We start from the raw sequence: 13,877 nt of genomic DNA on the forward strand, positions 1-13,877 counted from the left end.
CCCTTTAGCTATCATTGTGCGACTGATTTCTGGGCACGGCCGGTGGCGGCGGCGTTGAGCTTCCCGCCCGCGGCCGGAACTCCGTGAGGCGCCGCTCCGCCCCGCCGCACGCCGGGAAGCGCCGCGCCAAGGTCAGAGCGGGCCGTGGCCAACCGCCCCCAGGCTGCAGCGGGCGGCGGAGGGGCACCGCACATGGAGTACGACTGGGTCGGCTTCGGGTACGCGGCGCTGGTGGCCTCCGGGGGCATCATCGGCTACGCCAGGGCAGGTAGGCTGCTGTTAGCGGTGGGCGAGAGGAGGGAAGGTCGGAGCGCGGGGTTCTGCCCTTTGAAAGGGCTGCCTGCCTGCGCGGGGACGGAGGGCTGCGAAGCGTCTTACTAATTGGGAAATAAATGCAGGTTGTGATTTATGTTGCTTGCTTTCTTGAAGGCAGCGTCCCGTCCCTCGCTGCCGGCCTTCTGTTCGGTGGCCTGGCAGGGCTGGGTGCCTACCAGCAGTCCAAAGAGCCGAAGAACGTGTGGCTTTCTCTTGGTAAGTGCTTGGCATCCGAGTGTTGACACTGACGGCTGGAGCACCTCTGCTGTCAGGGCAAGCCAAGGGAGCTGGGCTTGTTCAGCCTGGAGAAAAGAAGGCTGTGGGGTGACCTCATTGCAGCCTTCCAGTACCTAAAGGGAGCCTACAAACAGGAGGGAGTCAACTCTTTACAAGGGTGGATAACAGCAGGACAAGGGGAAATGGTTTTAAATTGAGGGAGGGAAGACTTAGGTTGGATGTCAGGGAAAAGTTATTTACAGAGAGTGGCGAGGTGCTGGAAGAGCTGCCCTGTGGATGCCCCGTCCCTGGAGGTGTTCAAGGCCAGGTTGGATGGGGCCCTGGGCAGCCTGGTCTGGTATTAAATGGGGAGGTTGGTGGCCCTGCATGTGGTAGGAGGATTGGAGAGTCATGATCCTTGAGGTTCCTTCCAATCCTGGCCATTCTGTGATTCTGTTCCAGCTAGCTTGTGTCCCTTTATTTGTACAAGTGCTGTGAGCGTTGGCAGAGCTGCCTGCCCATAGCTGGGAAGCATTTGTGCCAGAGCTCTAGCTCCTTGCTGTACTGTCTCTGGGAGCCATGCTGGGTGGCAGCTATGTATCCCCACTGCCAGGTGAGGTACTGTGTTAAATTAATTCAGGCACAGGGGAATCGTGTGGTAAAACAGCTGCAAAGGAGCATTTTTAAGCTTAAAAAAAAAATGTTTTAATGTATGCTGTGGAAAGAAATCTTAAATCTACAAAAGGAGGGAAAGGACTGGTCTCTATTGCTTGTCCCACTTCTGTTGCTTACAATAGATGGGACAAGAAGCTGTAGGCTTAGCTTGCAGCAAACCTTTTGAGGGAAGCAAAAAAGATGAAATGATAGTGGAAGGTGTTGGGAAGCATTGGAAGAGATCAGGTGAAGCTTAAGGAACTTCCATTGCTGCAGGGCTTTAGTAACTGGTCAGGTCAGTGCCTGTGAGGAATTGGTCACATCTTTGTGCACTAGGTTGAGCTCTTAGAGCTCTGTAACCACATCAAAGTTTCATTAGCATTTAGATATTACAAGGATTTAAGGCTGTTTAGAAACAACAGATCTTGGTCATGCAATGTGCTGAAGGGCTTTATGGGATCCCTGGCAAACACTGCAGAGGACCAAACTGTGTGGTGAGTAGAAAACGAGGTGCAGCACACACAGCTCAATGTGAAGCACAGCTGGTTTGTGCACTCTCTCTTCCTGTGTGATGTGTACTAGGAATGGCCATGCATCTCCCATCTCCTGTGCTAATTTTTAGACAGTATAGTGAGAGAAAGATGAGTTGCTTCTGTACTTCTTGATTTTTGGACGTAGACATAGTGGGCCTCTTGAAGGCAGCATGATGTCCTGGCTTAGTGTAATTCCTTATTCATCTGTTCTATTTTATGAGGTAGTGAAAGGATGAGGAGAAGTAGTTTTAAACTGGAAGAGAGTAGACTTAAATTAGATATCACAATTTTTTTTCTTGTGTGAGTGAGACACTGGAACAGGTTGCCCAGAGAGGTTGTGAATTCTCCTTCCCCAAAAGCATTCAAGGCTAGGATGGATGAGAGGTTGAGCAACCTGGCCTACTGGGAGGTGACCCTGTCTATAGCAGGGGGTTGGAACTGGATGCTCTCAACAGGTTCCTTCCAACCCATACCATTCTCTGATCATTCCATGATTCTGTTTCCCTGCAGCCTCCTGTGATCTGCAGTTGTGGCTCCAGCTGGGCTTTAGATTGCTCAAACTGCATCAAATAGGAAATGTAATAATATTTGACTTCCACACAGTAATCTTTATCAACCACCCTAGCTTTCCAGCAGTTTTTAGGTTATCCATATTCAAGGAAATAATCCTCCTCCTTCTGCAAATAAATGGAAATTGAGGGAGTGTTAGTGATTTGCACAGAGGAGTGGAGGTTATGGGTGATGAGGCAGTGTTTGTAGCTGGTTAGATCTACTCATTTGTAATGGACAGTGGAGCAGGCTTACCAAAGCTGCCATAAAGCTTACAGCTGCTCTGCTGCTTAACAAAAATAAGTAAAATATTTGCTTTTGAGGGGAGGAGAGATACATAGGCCTGTTGGCACTGGTAGGTGTGTAACAGGGTTATAGTGCTGCACTGGCACTTCAGACCCACTTCCCTGAAACTGACTGGGCTTCTCTTCTATCAGTGGCATCTGGAACCTTGTCTGCTGTCATGGGGATGAGATTTTATAACTCCAGAAAAGCGATGCCTGGGGTCGTTGCTGGTGCCAGGTACTCACATCTTCTGTTCTTGTCTGTGTTTTGAATAAGCATTTTATTTGACTTGCACATTGATTACATTGTGTTCAAGAAGTGTTTAGATGTTGTACTGAGGGACATGGGTTAGGGGAAATATGGGTGGTAGGTGGACAGTTGGACTGGATCATCTTGGAGGTCTTTTCCAACCTTGGTGGTTCTGTGATGAGGTTTTTTTTAATGTTAATTGGTAAGTTGTGTGAGAAATGAAATCTTGTGTTGTAGTCCATCTAAATGAATCATAATGTTTTCTTCTGTGGTGGTGGTTGAGAATTTTCCCCTATCCCTTTCTTTTGTTTCTTCGTGCTTTCTTCCTTTGTTTTAACAAATATTCTGTTCAACAGTTTATTGATGGTTGGAAGACTCATGTTGCAGATGATGGAAAAGCCACTTGAGCCATAAGTGAACATCACACCACTTGAAAATACATGAGTAAGAAGCCTGAAAATGCCACTGCCTGAATGCACTATATAAAAAAATGTAACAGACACTGCTGTCTGTGCACTGTTTTTTCATATCCTTATGTGTATGGGTTATGTCTTTAAATGAGAGAAATTGAGAACCCTTGTTATGTCTTCCAAAGTGGTATTTGTCTCAACAGCTGCACTGTGAAGTAGGAAAATGAGTATAGGATTAGTTCAGCTTCTTGTCCTGTAGTTTATGCAGAGGTCTCTAGGCCCTTGTGTGCAGACAGGTGCAGGAATGAGCCTTAAATATACATCTGGACTTGTGCTTGTAAAACCCATTAGACTGCTGAAACAATGGGACACAATTTGGACTAGATGAGCCTAGATGAGCTTGGAGGTCTTTTCCAGCATAGGTGATTCTAAATTGCCAATTTGTCATTGATATTTCCTATAACATATCAGCTTTTTGTCACCTTTCCCTCCCACTTCCCTGCCAGCTTATCTGGTCATCATGTTTGTCAATCGGGGACTTTGTTCTGCTAGCACTGCGTTAGAACCTTGGCCTAAAAACACAATCATGAAGCAGGGAGTTAAGTTTCTAATGTAATGCCATGAAAGTAAACCTGTTACTTGAAATTATTTATAAGGAAAAGTGCCCAACTAAATGTAATTAATTTGACTTTTACAGATTATTCTTTGTAAGAAATAAAAAATGTACTTCATTAGGTAATGCTGAGTCGCAGTCATACATAGCACTTGTATGAAAATGTTATTTTAAATAAACCAGCCAACGTAATATTATTACAAATTTCCTTTCTGCACAACTATTTTTTTTCTTTAATCATTCATTTGGACTGATACATTTAGTGCCTCTTCTGTAGGTAGTCTGTGAACGTGAATTGTCTGATAGCCCTGTTCCATTCCCTGGGCACACGCACCTATAAATATTACTTGAACTGGGGAGAGGAGAGACAGAAAAAGCAGCACACGGTCTTATATATAAAGACAAGTATTACATTAAAATCTAATTTTTATTTTTCTGAGAGAAATGTTCTGTTTCAGATTCGAAAGACTCTGTGAAAGTTTATTTAAAGACTAAAGGACTCAGATGCTTCCCTGAGAAGTGCTCTGTTGCCTGAACTCATTCTAAATATAGACTTAGGATGCAGAAATAATCCTGGGAGTTATGCATGGATGGTAATGTATCCCTTTTCTGGTCTGGTTTATCTTGTGTCTGTTTTTGCTCAGGACCTGAGCTTCGATTTCTTCAGCCTTTGTTTCGGTGGCTGATACTGTGAGAGACTGAAGCAGGGGGGTTGATGTGTTGGAATAGTAAGGCTTTGGAGCCTCGTTTGCTCAGAGTTCTCTAAACATCTGGCCAATACCTCAGCAGGAGTGTGATATCTTGTGGTTTGTTTCCTTTTTACTTTACCTTCCTCTTTTCCTTCCCTTCTTGTTAAATAACTTTAGTCTCTGGAGATGGAGGGGGAAAAGCACCTGGCAGGGAGCAGCTGGTTTCCTCACAGGAGAAAATGACCTGGGAGTCAACAACTTCAGCAGATGGTTTCTTTGTAAGTTATCCTTGTAAGTGTCTAATTCCAGGCTCTTGACCCAGCACTGGTTATCAGGTTGTCTGAATGTGTTTGCTATAGCTTGAGAAGGCTAGTAAGCTTTGTATTAGGAGAGAAAAGCTAGAGACTTGTGTGCTTTTCATCCACTTGGAACTCCATAAGCATTAGGTGCATTTCTGCACTGACAGTGTGTATCAGTGAATCAGTTATAGTGACTGTACAGCACCTACTAGTGCCTGACTGCTGTTTTGTCTTGTTGCTTGTGAGAAGAATTTCTTAACTCTAGTCATGCTTTGATTGTAGACATGTCAAGGCAGTTACAGTTATGTCAGAATAATGTCTGTGTTCACTAGCATGTTGTAAGGACAGTGTGTTTCTTCTAGCTCTATTTAGTACTGCCTGTTCCTTTTTCTGCTCTAGGTGACTTAGTGAGCCATGGACACATCATTAGCTAATTACTTGATTAGTGTGATCTTACCTAAGTTACTGGCATCTACTACCAGGGATGAGTGATTAATTTCTCCTGGATTTCATTAATAAAACTAGTGTATTTATGAACCAGAACTGTTCTAGAAAGTGTGAGGGTGGTCTTCATTTCCACGGTGAGTTAGATATATTCTACAGCTACAATAAGATATGCCTAAATAGCGTATGAAGATCTGTTAGTACTAATGGAGTGACAGGTATCTGAGACACAAACCAATAGTAACTGAATTAAGTCTTCTAGTGTGTTACTAACCAGTTATCCAGATCTCTACAAATCACTTCCAGGATTAAAGTAACATTTTCTTTTGGTGTTTGTTTTTTATTTTTTAATGCTACTGCTTCAGTTTTACTTCCAGTAGGTTATATAGCCCAACTATTACGGCACATTAGGTCAGCAGCAGGAACTGAGAACTTTATATGTAGTTTAAAAACAAAAAGCTATCAACAGTTTTACATCTTTAAAGAACATACTCATTTTGTATTTTAAAATGGCAGGTTTAATATTACTACCAAAACATCTATTCTAAACACAGCTGTGAACAGAAGTAGCCTAGATCAACATAAAAAAATATTTATTGTACACTGCAAGGTCCTTTGCAAGATATTTCTGTAAAACTTAGCATAGGTGCCAAGGAAAGTATGACATGAGCATATAAACATTGAGGTATTGCATTATTAAAGCTTGTATGTGGTCTCACATACAGGGCTTAAGCTGGCTTTAAAGATCTAAAAGAGAAAGTAACTTCTTAGAAAAGCAGCTTTATTTCCTCCCTCACATGATTCACAGGGCTTCTTTGAGTTATGAAGAATCTGGTTCGTGTCATCACCCAGTAAGACGGTTACCAACCACTTATGCCTTTTTTAATTCACCTTTAGAACAGCTGATGAGACTGGGATTTGGATTCCTTAAAATGTTGCTGTGATATACCTTTGACAAGGGAGATGTAATTCTCCACAGATCTTCAACTGAAAGTGGTCATAAGCTAATTTTAACAGCACAGTCTGGTTTTAAGTTTCACTACAGCTCAGTGAGGTAAGTGCAGCATTCAGTACTTGCTTAGCTGTTTTCCAGTGTTGCTACTGGGACATATTTTCAGAGCTTCCAGGAGCAGGAATTGTCACCATATTGCTTCTGTCCAGCTACAAGGAGTTCTCATTTTATTTACACGTTACAGACCCTGAGCAACTCTTTAGGTACAAGCGAGTTCTGAAATCCTTAGAGGACACTGGTGTTCTTCACAAAGCCCAGTCTGTGCTTTCACTTTGATATTTCCAGGAAGGAACCAGTGTATCAGCTGGGAGCCTGGAGCTGTTCTGCTTTAGCCCCAGTTCTAGCTGCTTGTGACCTAAGCTGCTTTCATGTACAATGGTGGACTTCTGCATAGGGCAAGAAATTAAAGCTCTTGTTTTTAAGACTGTGCTGATAGGAAGTCTTCTATAGAAAAGTGCCAGGTGAAATCTACTTCTCATTACTTCTAAATATGTGATAGATTTGGCAAGATGTGTTGTACAATACTTAATGAAATCCTACTTAATAGCCAGTATTTTAAATAATGTGATTTTTTTTTTTTGGTGTGTGTCCATAGATAGTAGAACACAGAGTTGTCTGTTTCTGTCTTTACTATTGCATAGGTCTTAAAGATTAGAGCAGATAGGCATTTCAGGCAGGAGAACTGTGCAGGTATCATGTGAGCCTCGTTCAAGATGGTATTTTCTATCTGTGTCCTCCATACTTAGCCATCCAGTCTGTTCTTCCATGGACTGGCTGAATTGTTGGTGCATGAGTTAAAATATTCATGCTTTTTGCTGAATTGTAAGTAGGACCTGCTAACTGAGCACGAGCAGCTTTGGTTTTCCAGGAATAATCTGCAAGGAACAAGAACTTGGAATCAATGATGATTAAAGTAGTATTTTACTACTGCACAGATGTGAATGAGAGTTGAAAGATGACTTGTGGTACTCAGGGATATTAACACATCAGAGACCAGACTGTCCTTGTTTTCAGATAAGGCTGATGTTTCCTAGAGTTTGCTTATCTTACTGGTAATTCTCACTTATTGGATACCTGTTTTGCAACAATTCCTGCAGACAACACTGAGACAGTTGTGGAGTTTTTTACTGAATTTCAATCTCCTATTGCAAAACTGCTGTAGAAAGGAAGTATTCTTATCATCTCAAGCACTTGAATAAGCATACAGTAACAAACCCATGTTGTTTGGCTTTTACTTCCTATAATGTAGTGATGTCTACACTTTCACTCCAGAAAGCACTCCTTTTATATTTCATGGCTACAAGAGTACTGTCAGCTACTGGGGTGACACTTGATTTGCATAGCTAACAGTGGGATGAAACAGTGAAAACCTGTCTTAAATTACCACTACTAAAGCTGCAGAGCAACCCCGTAGAGCTAATAAAGAACAGAACAGTTTATTTTAATACAGTGCTTATACTGTATATGTAACACTACTTGTGGATTTACTGAGTCATCTGAGGGAAGTATTTACCTTTTCTGGAGTTGTTTAGCATACTGTAAGCATGGTTCAGCATTATTCAAGTGCATTAAATGGCATTATATTTAAAGACTCAGGACTGCCACATGCTGCAAGAAAACCTCTGTCAAGAAAATGCCTCTAAACCAATTTAAATACGAATATTTTTCTGTTTAAACCTGAATGTATCTACTTTTCATACTGGTGTTAAGAAACAGCGTACACGTTTTTCTTACCAGATACAGATGGAGCAATAGGAGCCAGCTGTATCCGTTGTCCAGCTGATCCAACTTCTTTCTTATGAAAGGAAGGGATGTATCCTCCTGATGGGTTGTAAGCAGCACCTCCCACAAAGTCAGAATTTCCTGTTGATATTACAGGAGGTTTTAATATTTTCAGTTGCATCCATGAAATATGCATTTTCATAGTCGCTTCGTAACATACTTGCATGATCACAAGAATAATGAGTGAGTGGTGTTCTTCCCCAGTGCTTGTCTGTAGGGAAGAAGTACATATCTGCAGTGCAGCAGCAGTGAAGATAACAGAGTGATATGACCAGTTCCTTAATACTTTCATTAAACTTATATTGCCTAGCAAGAGTTTGCACTAAAACTCAGTATAAGACAGGATCTTACCTTTTATTTACTGGAAGCAGGTTTTAGCACTTCAGTCTTGAAAATCAGCATGCAACAGTACTCCTATGCTCAACATGTGTGACCTACATCTATCTAAAAATGGAACCACAACTCCTCTTGTGGTGCATCACTTGAAGTTGACTTAGCCAGTTCCCTGGCTAAAGGCCTGCTACAAAAGTAAGACCTAGTTCCCCTCTCTTTTGAAGCCTGATATTTACTGTGCTTGGCTTTAGTCTACAACTTTCTCTAAGGGAGTGTTGCCTTGGGAAGATCAACGTAATCATCCTTTCCAATGCATCATTAGGAAGCTGAGAAACATTATGCATTTACACATGAAATTATTACTGAGGTTACTGTACAGTGGTGTGGAATCAACTCAAATATTTAGACTGTTCCAAGCAGATGTCTGTCATCACCTAGACACTCTTAAAAAGCTGTGTGATAGCACAGCATTTGAAGAGAAGTGCTTCCATCAGGATGGTTCCAACAGTGGTAGATAAAATATACAGTGTGATTTGACAGTTCTCCTAAATCACTGACCCCAGTGCAATCCCAAAACCCTCCTCCTCACACTAACACCCTCAGTCTTCTGTGCTAATGTCAGAATTAGTGCAGTGGCTCTATAAGGTGCAGAACTGATCATCTACAAACCACAAAAGTATCCTCAGCTAATTACAGCTGTTTTGGGTCATCATGTACCTCCTCTGGCCCATAACCCCACAGTCCTGTCAACAGGTTGGTCCCTAGGTGGCTTCTGATGCCAGGCTCCAGTGGAATAAAGGATGACACAGATCCTGATGAAAAATAAAACTTTAATAAGGTACTCAAATTACAACTTCCTTGGAGTTGTACGTTCTTCTCCACAATTTTGCCTGAAAAACAAAAGCAACAGTTTTAGTGTTACGTTCCCTTGTCTGCATAAACATACATGCATGTATTCCCCCACTTCTTAATCTTTTCACTGGGACTGCTTCATAAGGTATAATACTGATCTGTCAGAGGATATCTTAAAATTCTGAAATCTAAGACCATGACAAGCCTTAATATAACCTCAAAATGACTCGTTCCACATGTTTCTTAGCTACAGCTCTGCAAAGCTGCCTGTCAAAAGTTTTTCACCCATTTTTTTCTTCGTCTTACCTCTTCATATCTGACGTTCTTTATGAACTCTTCTGCAGAAAAGGGATAAGCACAGCCCAGAGGAACAGTCTGGGTGAAACTGAGTGGAATGAAGGAATTGTCTTTTCCTTGGATAGAAGAAAAATAAGAAGTTCAAGGCAAAGTTATGACTGCTAACATTTCAAAACCATGCATTGAGAGGTATGCAGTAGGTCATTCCTTACCTCTGGCAACTGCCATGCAAAACAGAAGTTCTTGCTGTAGAAGTCCATCAGGCATCAAGGAGGGCTGGCAGCAGATGTGTAAGCAAACACAGCTGTGTGCCAGCAAGTGTAAGCATGGTATGGGCAGCATAGCTCAGTGCATACCTGATTCTTCTCAAGGGATGAAGCCATTGGATCATTCATGCTGGGCAACAAGTTGAGAAAAAACTACAAGTAGTTGCATACAGTTACAGTTGGATACAGTACACACCTCAGGTGCCAAAACGAAGGGAGAGGTGAAACATTACGCCTTTACAATGCTTGCAATGAGGAGTGTGTTTAGATATGAACATGGCTGCCTGGAAACCCTAGTTTCCATCTGTTTACACTGAGATTAATCAATCAAACCTGTGCAATCACAGTGTGTAAATAACAAAGAATTAGAATGCAGTCAGTAGTGCAAGTGGCAAGCGATATTAGGAGCAAGCATTCCTTCAGGGATGCATGTGTTCCTCCTTTAGGATCAGTTCTTCTCCAGAAAGAAAGTTATGAAGTCACTTACTGGAACATTCAGATGTTATTTAAAGGCATTTGTAAATATACATGTAGTCACTTCATTCTCTCAGGTTTCAAAGAGTGTACTGAAACAATCCAGGTTAACATGAATGAGTTAGTCTACATGTGATGAGAAATTATCTGCCCTCCTTCAGCATAACACTACATAGTTTAGGTGCAGATTCAGAAGGGAAACAATTTTGTCAGTATGAAAAACCAACAGACCTTACTTATATGGCTATTTTTTTACTTTGTCTACTTCTAAGAGTAAAAATCAAGGTAGAAGCTGTTTTTCACACTACATTACACTGTGGTAGATGGACCTCTGCTGCATGTCACTGCATGAGTTGCTACACCCTAACTCATAGACCCTGCTTGGTCTAAAAGCAGACATAAAGAAGAGAGCAAAGTCGGACAAAACACATTACAACTGAAAATGAAGGATGTGATCTTTTGGAATCTGCACTGTAGGTGTATTTTTTGGGAGAAAATGTAAAACAAATATGAAATGTGCAAAGAGCCAGGTTATAATTGCTATAAATTACCTTTTGGATCCTCTAATTTTTCATTCAAACTTTCTTTGCATGATAGTTTTTCAATGGGTGTAATTAAGTTCTCTTCTGTAGATAAGGAGAATGTGAGAGAGAGAGAGAGAGAGAGAGAAAAAGATGGAAAGACAGAATTTTAGAGAAAGTATATGAAGAATCTGGTTAGGTGATACCAAAGAAATGAGGAAAAGCAGAGCAAGAAAGAATACCTGACACTGACGTAGCTATAATTTCACGTACCCCTTTGTTTAAGTAACATCTCCTGCTTCTAAAACTGTTTTCATTCATTAGAAAGTAGCTCAAAAAGTAACTAATTAACCAACAACGCAGTCACATTATAGTCATACCAATGCACAATTCACAAGTTCAAGCATTAAGGCATATTTGCAAAGTTGGTCACAGCTTCACCATTCCTTACAAATAAAGCTTTCGTAACTATTTGTTCTTATGTTATTTCACCCTAGAGCAGCATTGTGGATAAAGAAAAAATAAAAGCACTTGAAGAAACTAAACGTAGTTATTTAAACACCAAGCAGCACAGTGCCAGCTTTCAATCCTATCAGTATGAAAAAGGAATACATACATCATACATCTACCATATTACTCTGGTCAGTGGTCCAACTACCACAGTTTCCTCTGTGTCTGCCTTAAGCGTTGTTGCCTGCCTGGTACATAAAATCTTAGTGTATGTTATTTAGGATACCAATGGAAATAATGCTCAGTGTTTTCAAACACTTTTTATTTTAAAGATGATTTTTCTTTAGCTTTTCAGTAGATAGCTACAGTAAGACAAAAGTGAGATTTTACCACTGGCATTGACCTAAGTTTGTTTATAGCCCAATTCAGTACATAGCTGTCTGGCTTACTAATACATACTTATGGAAACAAGCTCTGCCTTTTTCTGTCTCTTCCTATGCAAGAGTATTTTGTCAAAATCAACTTACTTTAAGTCACACAGATGTAAAATTTCTGAAACCCAGAAAATATTTATGATTACTTTAAAAAGCGTTTTATTCCATCATTCCAGTTGATGCTGTTATTTTTCCATTTCTTAAGTGCTCTCCATGATTTCAGATGAGCAACTTAAACTTCACCTGACTTCCAAAAGGAAAATGTTTTGATAACACAGCTGGGGGGCTACTAAAGTTTTATTAAAAAAGCATGCAGCAGCTGCATATGAACAAGCCTCCTAAAGTTCTTGTACAAACACATTAGGTCAGATGGTGTAACACTGTAATACTATAATGTACAGAAACACAGAAGAAAGACTGCTTACCTTTAGAAGGCCTCAGGTAGGCAGGGACCTTCAAACAAGATACCTTTCTCTCCACTATCAACCTTAACATGAGATCTGGGAAGGCACGGATCCTGGTTCCACCCCTTCCAGTCACTCAGTGCATTGCTTACACCTGAGCTCCCCTGGGTTCCCCTGCCTTCCCAGCAGGTGCTCAATCAGTGCTTCAAGCCCTGACAGCATTTCTGCTACAGGTGGTCATTAGCATCAATGCTGGGAGCAATTGGTGCTGGCTTCAAAACTGTTAGAGTGACAGGACTATCTAGTGTTCAGAAGGTAGATTTCAGTCTCAAGTCCTATGCTTACCTCAGTGAAATCTCAGATAAGCCATTTTACTTGTTTAAGCCTTAGTCTTCACTCTGTAAAATGCTGATAAGAGCATTTTCCATAAAAGCTAGTACAAAAGGCACCTCACTGCAAGTTCCTTGCTGAAAGTGAGGGGACTTCCCATCTGCCAAGCTGGTATCTCTAATTGACGTTAGGCAACACCTCATTTGTTTTCATATGTGAGACTGCTGTTTCATAGTGTTCCACATCACACTGACCAGGCAGTAGTGAAATCAAGCTATTTCCTTAAATTATCACAGTGAGATAATCAGCTTAAGAGGATTACAGACAAAATTTGTCCTGACAGAACTTTATTCTAACAGCTAGTCTGTACTTCCTTTATGGTCTGAAAGCCAAACACATAGCTTAGGTATGAAAAGATTACTTTGAGTCTCTGTTTAAATTAAGAAAAACAAAGTTTGCCTATAAGCAAATTAATTAAATAAAGTATGATGAAAAACAAGGTGACTGCTGTTTATTACACTTATACCTGTATTATTTCTGTTGAAAGGCAATCCTTCTCCAACATGAGCCAATGGCTTGGAAAACAGCTGGTTGTTCCAGGTTCCATGAGATCCTTCTTTATTGATTGCTACTAAAGAGACAGTCTTAGGGTTTACACCTTAAAAAAGAGATTATGGCAGATGTTAATTTCCAAACATAATTCAACCAATGAAAAATCAGTCATTTCTAGAACAATAAAACAAAACTTTATTTCTCACATAACATAAACATTATTAATGTAAGTCAAAGGACAACATCCATTGGTTATGTTATATTTCTCAACTGAAAATTAGATACATTGATTTTAGAACTCTTGTTTTCGTGCATTCAAGACAACTGGTAGTTTTACTGCAGTTACTTGGTGTCTATAACATCATAACCTTATTGATATATAAGACCCTCAAACAATTAGCAGAAATGAAAGAAACCTATTGAAAACAAAGGTTCTTAAGGCTAAAAATAAACTTTCTTCAGAGGATAAGTTTAAAAATAGGACAAAGAAGTTCTTGTTACTTCAGCATGTCATGAGCATTAGTGAGTTAATGGGATTACGCAGCATGAAAGCAGCTCACATATCCAGTGGTAACAGAGCTATATTGATATGATAAATAACAAATATGCTTCTTGGAACTATTATTAAGTGCAGAAATACATATATTTAAATTACTATGCCATTCTCATTGAAAACTAATAAAAATAGGGAAGTATTAGAAGCATACTTCAAAATATAAGAAGTGTAGATTAACTTTCTATTTGTTATCTTTAGATAGGAAAGCTTTTTTCCCCTCTTTTGGGCGAAGTGTTGAGTCTTAGGGCATCGTATTAAGCACTGAAGAAGTGATTTCATACTTAGAAGTTATCACTGTGCTATATGTGGGCATCTTTCTCACTTCTCAGATACATTGCTCATGGTCACTCAGGATATA

General features: G+C 40.5%; 2 protein-coding genes across 12 annotated transcripts in view; one reads left to right on the top strand and one right to left on the bottom strand.

The window, feature by feature from the left end:
* The first annotated feature begins 75 nt into the window (after positions 1 to 75).
* Positions 76 to 13,877, top strand: part of LOC125691368 (transmembrane protein 14C-like) — a 14,895-nt gene continuing 1,093 nt past the window's right edge. The window contains exons 1-6 of one of the 4 annotated variants that reach the window (XR_007376102.1): positions 76 to 268; positions 430 to 531; positions 2,705 to 2,789; positions 3,158 to 3,245; positions 4,283 to 4,417; positions 4,691 to 6,142. Coding sequence is in view for 3 of the 4 variants with exons in the window: in XM_048940673.1 (XP_048796630.1) it covers positions 193 to 268; positions 430 to 531; positions 2,705 to 2,789; positions 3,158 to 3,215 (321 nt within the window). In the remaining variant the exon portion in view is untranslated. Of the gene's footprint in view, positions 269 to 429; positions 532 to 2,704; positions 2,790 to 3,157; positions 3,951 to 4,282; positions 6,143 to 13,877 lie in introns of those variants that run through there. The other 3 variants (XM_048940673.1, XM_048940674.1, XM_048940672.1) reach the window with 3 other exon arrangements.
* The window catches only part of MAK (male germ cell associated kinase), a 22,384-nt gene continuing 15,325 nt past the window's right edge, over positions 6,819 to 13,877 (bottom strand). For 3 of the 8 annotated variants that reach the window (XM_048940658.1, XM_048940659.1, XM_048940660.1), the window contains exons 12-15: positions 12,938 to 13,069; positions 10,824 to 10,898; positions 8,003 to 8,131; positions 6,819 to 7,143 (exon numbers count right to left, since the gene is read on the bottom strand). In XM_048940658.1, the coding sequence (XP_048796615.1) occupies positions 6,992 to 7,143; positions 8,003 to 8,131; positions 10,824 to 10,898; positions 12,938 to 13,069 (488 nt within the window). In that variant the 3' untranslated portion in view covers positions 6,819 to 6,991. Of the gene's footprint in view, positions 7,144 to 8,002; positions 13,070 to 13,877 lie in introns of those variants that run through there. The other 5 variants (XM_048940661.1, XR_007376100.1, XR_007376101.1 and 2 more) reach the window with 5 other exon arrangements.

Source organism: Lagopus muta, chromosome 3 (genome assembly GCF_023343835.1).
Source record: "Lagopus muta isolate bLagMut1 chromosome 3, bLagMut1 primary, whole genome shotgun sequence".
In the NCBI taxonomy this organism is placed as follows: domain Eukaryota; kingdom Metazoa; phylum Chordata; class Aves; order Galliformes; family Phasianidae; genus Lagopus; species Lagopus muta.